At 50.1% G+C, this 6000-nt stretch overlaps 1 protein-coding gene across 2 annotated transcripts in view; it reads left to right on the top strand.

Moving 5' to 3' along the window:
• Nucleotides 1-2103: 2103 nt before the first annotated feature.
• Nucleotides 2104-6000, top strand: part of LOC144734912 (ephrin-A5-like) — a 188112-nt gene continuing 184215 nt past the window's right edge. Inside the window, exon 1 of one of the 2 annotated variants that reach the window (XM_078617358.1) lies at nt 2104-2914. In XM_078617358.1, the coding sequence (XP_078473484.1) occupies nt 2817-2914 (98 nt within the window). In that variant the 5' untranslated portion in view covers nt 2104-2816. The remainder of the gene's footprint in view (nt 2915-6000) is intronic. The other variant, XM_078617361.1, reaches the window with a different exon arrangement.

The following is a 6000-nucleotide window of genomic DNA, read 5'->3' as shown; positions in this document are numbered from 1 at the left end:
GCCATAGGTATGCCGTCTACATTGCATTTGTTTCTACTTTAAAGAGTAATATTTGCCCTTAATTTGAATTGCATTTTTTTTTTGAATTACAAAGAAATACCAAATTGCATTTTAATAAATTGCAGGCACCGACTAATAATAATAATTATTAAATGAATGAAATGTCACAGCAAAGCTATTTTAATAAGGTAATACTTTTAAAAACATGCTCAAACTCATTATTTCCCTGACATAAGAAACCAATAATTTAATTGTACATTTTCTTCAAACGTTAGGCATGTATGAACTTCTTTCGCACCGTACGTAGCCAACCGTGCTAATCGTGTATTTCCCATACAACTATGAAAGGAGAACATTGATTTAATATAAAATATACTCCATAATAACATTAACTATTATTCCTCGATTTAAAGCTTTCGTGACTGCAGGGATTCATCTTCTTGGTTCTTTCGGTAAAGTCACGTAGAAGGGAAATAATAAAAGAATACAAATAAAACATAATAAAATGCAATTCTCACGACGTTTCGGCCACAACGCAAGCAGCCGTCCTCAGGTGAAGAACAGGGCTGTCGGAAAGAGAGCGTCTGAATTCAGACGTGGTGGCCGAAACGTCGTGAGAATTGTATTTTATTATGTTAAATTTTTATTAATTTATTATTTCCTTCTACGTGACTTTACCGAAAGAACCGAGAAGATGAATCCCTGCAGTCACCAAGAAGAACTATTATTCCGTTATATTTATTTTTGGAGGTGAGCGGTGGCGCAGTGGTTAGCGCACTGCGCTGTGAGCCAGTGACCTATGTTAGATTCCCAGCCACGGTTCAGAGCAGTGGCGAGTGTTGGCTGAACGGGTCGTCCATCCTGCATCTCTCCTTCACCAAACCTGCACTACTGACCAGCGTAGTGTTTCAGTATGACACAAACAACCCCTTATGACCGCCACGGCGCATGTAATGCCCTCATACAGCGGTGCAATGACAAATACCTTTCGTATCACGACCCATTGTTAATTTTCTCGCGTAAGTCAGACACATGTTAGTTTTTTGCTTGTAATGCGGTAGTTTTATTATAAATGTATCTTTGTCCAGGTCTCACTCGCTAATTGCTGGAGCTCCCCACACCTCCTATATCAAAGGCAACTCAACTCAAACCCTCAACCATTTCCAATAACACAGCAACATCAACACGGATTCAACACATTCGTCAGTAACAGTGTGTGTGCGTCCGTGTGTTGGCGGTTTTACAAGCACAACATGTATAAATACAACAGGCGACGTTTCGTGCAATGGGCCTTTCATCACGCGCGCCACTCTCATCGCCCCCTCCCTCACTCCTCGCCCAAAGACAAAGATCCCCCGTATAGCCTGTAACAGACTGTTGGGGCAAGTGCTGTTAGCCGGCACCTATGAAGGCCGGCACGGCACACAAGGGGGTGGGTGGCCAACACCACCCCCGGCCGCGTTTGTCTCCCCAGTGGCGATGTTTACACACCGCACCGGATACTCATTTGAGGCTGAGTCGACCTAGGGGAGGCCCAGGACTGGTTCAAATAATCGTCACCGGTGTTGGCCGTGAGCGGGAATCGAACCCTGGACGCCGGGTTCGTAGCGAAGCGTAGCGTTAACCGCTACACTACCGCAAAAAAGACAAAGATCCCCCGAATAGCCTTTGTAGACTTTAGGGGCAAGTGCTGTTAGCGAGCACCTATAAAAGCCGGCACGGCACACAAGGGGGTGGGGTGGCCAACACCACGCCCGGCCGCCTTTGTCTCCCCAGCGGCGATGTTTACGCACCGCACCAGCTACTCATTTGAGGCCGAGTCGACCTAGGGGATGCCCACGACCGGCTCAAATAATCGTCACCGGTGTCGACCGTGAGCGGGAATCGAACCCGGGCGGGCCAGCTTTGCAGCTCAGCGTTAACCGCTGCACCACCGCTCCCTCCCCCCTCCCCTCCCACCCACCCCATCTCTGCGACCAATCACGGCTCAGCTCTCCCCAGCCTTAGGCCACGCCCAACGGGCCCGCGAGCGCCGTCCAATGGGGTGAGGGGCACCGGCGCCGGCGTTTGCGGGGGCCGCGGGACACGTGCGCCGAGTGGCTCAGTCGCTCCGTGCAGGCGAGAGGCGTGCACCACGCGTGCAGAGTGCGTGTCCAGGGGGGGCTCCTGTGTGTGTGTCCTCTTCAACAAAGGCGGACCCGGGCTTCTCGTCGTCTACGTCTCTGTCTCTGCTCTCGCTCTCTCTCTCTCATCGCCACCACCACTCAGTAACACAGGGAGAGAGAGACACACACGCAACTTACTTGGTTTGCGCTCACACTGCCCCGGCTACGTTGCTGTGAACTGCAAAGCGCGCAACACACCACGACTTCGAAAGCGACAAGGACGAATTTAAATATTTTTTAACAACAACAAAACAAAGTCCACCGCTTCTTGTTCTCTCGATGCTGGATGAACTCAGCTGTATAGATAGCTGGCATATACTTTGTTTTCCTATTTTAAACGTTATATATATTTTTTTCTGTCAAATAGCGCTGTGCAGGGCGGTGATTGAGTGAGTACAACAGCTTTAACATCTGCTGTTGTTAAATTGCTATATGCAACAGCAACATCATCATCAGCAGCAGCAGCATCATCCTCGTCGTCAACAACAACAACAACCACCAGCGGCGAGAGTAGCCAAGAAATTCTCGGACAAACCTCTCAAGAACTTTCAGGCTTGCTGAGATTTCCTCTCCTTGTCGCCTTTGAAAAAAAACCCTCCAGTTCCTACTACAACTCCTGCTGCTGCTGCTGTTGCCCGCACGCTTCTCGACATGTGGCTCATTCTCGTGTGGATGTGGGCGGCTGTCATAGGCAGCGGGACCGCCGGGGGAGCGAGACACTCGGTCTACTGGAACAGCAGCAACCCCAGGTGAGTCTCGGAGCGAGCGAAACGTCTGACTTGGATGAGTGAGTCGCGTTTGGGGTGCTGGAAGATGGCACTCACCCCCCCCCCCCACGGCTCGGGGTAGAGGATGCGAGGTTGATGAAGTTGGACTTGGCGCGAGTGAGTCGTCGAGGTCGCCTCAGCCTCAAAAGAGCACCCGGTGCGCTGTGTACATACATCGGCACAGGGGAGACAAAGGCGGTCGGGCGTGGTGTTGACCACCCCCTGATGTGCCGTGCCGAACTTCATAAGTGCTGCTCGCAAACAGCACTTGCCCCAACAGTCTGTCAAGGCTATACGGGGGTAGGGGTCTTTGTTTTTTTGTGTGTGTGTGGTCGAGTGAGTGGTCTCCGCTGAGTTGAGTGCGCAACTCGAGTCTGGTGTGGCCTTAAATAGGCGCTCGCAAATCGAGAGGGTTAAACGGGGCTCTGCGCGTGAGTCGCGTTGAGTGCGGGCAGCAGTGCGGTGCATCATCAGCGGTGCGCGCGGCAGTGTCTCACGGATCCCAGGCGACCCGACTTCGCTGCCCACCCCCTCGGTCAACATCGGTGAAGATTCTTGTTTTTTGAACCCGCCTCCCCTAGGTAGCCTCAGCCTCGAACGAGTGCCTGGTGCGTTGGTTCTGGGGAGACAAAGGCGGCCGGGCGTTTTGTGCCGCCGGCCAACCAGCTTGCCGTGTCTGCCTTCGACAGGAGGTGCCAAGGGCACTTTTTGCCGAGGCTGTGCCTGGGTGCGGCAAGCCTTGTGTTGAAGCGGGCGTGTGTCTGTGTCGCGTTGGCTCTTCAGTTCAGTTCCATGTATTAGGTGTAGCCCTATGAGCCGTGCGGCTCTTGAATCGGGTGCAACGGCAACGAACAAAAACATGAAAAAAATCTAGGAAAGAACAGCAAAATCTTCTTAATAGGTGCTCGCAAACAGCGCTCGCTCCCACTACGATGAGCGGATCGCGAGGGCAATGACAGTGGGCGCCTTTGTCTGCTTGCTCGTGGTTGGTTGGGGGGGGGGTGCGCGTTTCGTTAGCGTGCAAGCCTCAACGTAATAAAGTATGGTTCATAAAACGTAATAACCTCGCAATTAGTGTATCATTGCCGCTGTACACGCCTATTTAAATACCATCGAGTAGAGAGTGTGCACATTGAATGCATCATTCATCGTTTACGATCCTTTTATCAACCCACCGCTTGGATGAAGGCTTCCACCCACGCCGCGTTGGTCTTTGTTGTTTGACCATACTTCACCACGGATGGTTCCAGGGCGAGTTGGTTGAATTGGTTCTAGGGATCGGTTTTAATCCGTGACCGAGGTGTAGTGCGCTAACCACTGCCCCACCGCTCCACGCTCGATCATAATACATGACGAATGCATCGCTGCTCTCCAGATATTTCAAATATAGTGCACTTCCCCCCTCCATCCCAGCTTAAATAGTCGCTCCAAGCCTGGAGTGTGTCATTCAGACTCTGTCTCCTCGACAGACCTGTTCTCCACCTGAGGACGGCTGCTTGCGTTGTGGCCGAAACGTCGTGAGAATTTATTTTATTATGTTTTATTTTTATTCTTTTATTATTTCCATTCTACGTGACTTTACCGAAAGAACCAAGAAGATGAATCCCTGCAGTCACGAAAGCTTTAAATCGAAATTTAGTGCATCATACTTGCACAATAAACAAAACGAGTTGGGCATCTATCTCCTGCAAGTGCACGCTTGCACTCAGAGTAGACCGTGCACGCACGTGCTGATTGCTGGGCACCGTAGGTTGACGTATGCGCGTACAGTAGTCTCCAATATGCACGGGAGTTTGTTTTTTAAATCACTATTTCAGTCACTGCTGTGGAATCATCAGCATCATCAGCCGTGATGCGCAGACACTTTGATATTGGGGCTATACATCACCGTGCGGTGCTGGTGGCCGCCTCGATAACTACACAGATACCGCATAGACTTGGCATGTGTACGTGAACGATGTGTGACACATGAGAATCCACACGTAACATGGATCGGCCAATAACATACGTGTGCATGTATAAACAATGTGTCTCATACGCGACACGTATGTGCATGCCGAATACAATATGCATTTATGTATAATGCACTTATGTCCACTCAACGATACACGCGCATAGATTATGTGACATATACATACAGTACCTGTATATCCAAACATGAAAAGCCTTGCATAGGTGCACACACGCGCATGTGTTCGTATAAGTGGCGAGCCTCAATGCTTGTAAAGTGCTGTGTGTTTCTAAGTATGGGCACTTTATGCCGAAAGGCAGTAGCGGTCCTTTAATCATCATGATCAGACATGCTGGGTTGTCCCATCCAGCAGCAATCTTTAACCCGTGTACAACGATAGTGAATAACATGTCACGGCTGTTGTTGTGAACGAAAACAAAAACGTTACATTGTAATGCCCGTGCTGCAACGAGGGTGAATCTTTACGCAGCAATGTGCAATATTCAAGTGTCTCTCTTATCCCATTGTCTTAAGAGCTGTTGTAGACTGGTCCGAGATAACGAAGAGTCTGGCTCTCATTATCCCGTGGTTGAAAGAGTGAAACATCACCAACCCACGTTTGTCGGGAGGAATGTGGCATTTCCCGCAACTGGCTTAAACTCGTCAACAGATGCCAACTGCCTTTTCATGTGCACAGCGTTGATCAATGGTCACATCAGACTGAACGTGCGGATAGTGTCGTCTCTAGCTTGCATTGTAAATCTATGTATACGAGGAGAGTGTGCGTGCGCGCGCGCATTTCCCAGTTAATGATAGGCTTGCAACATAACGCAACCCACTGGGCGGATAATTGTCTGTGCTATTGTGCAATTGATAGAAGTTTACATCAGCCAGCCGGGGCATGTTGAGCGAGAGGAGAGGAGAGAGAGGGGTTTGTGGATTGCGCCGTGAATTCCAATCGCTTCGGACCGACGTCAGACACCTTTGAATGCGCACCTCATCTCGGAAGCTGAGCAGGTCTCAGCCTGGTGGTTGGTTCTCGGATGGGTGGACCACCCTGGGGCTATCCTGGGCTGCGTGGTGACCAGGCAGAGAAGGAACCCATGATACAAAAAAC

This window comes from Lampetra planeri, chromosome 53, assembly GCF_965212315.1.
Source record: "Lampetra planeri chromosome 53, kcLamPlan1.2.h2, whole genome shotgun sequence".
NCBI classification, from domain to species: Eukaryota; Metazoa; Chordata; class Hyperoartia; order Petromyzontiformes; family Petromyzontidae; genus Lampetra; species Lampetra planeri.
Note: the sequence above shows the minus strand (reverse complement) of the source record. Positions and strands in the feature narration are given on the sequence as shown.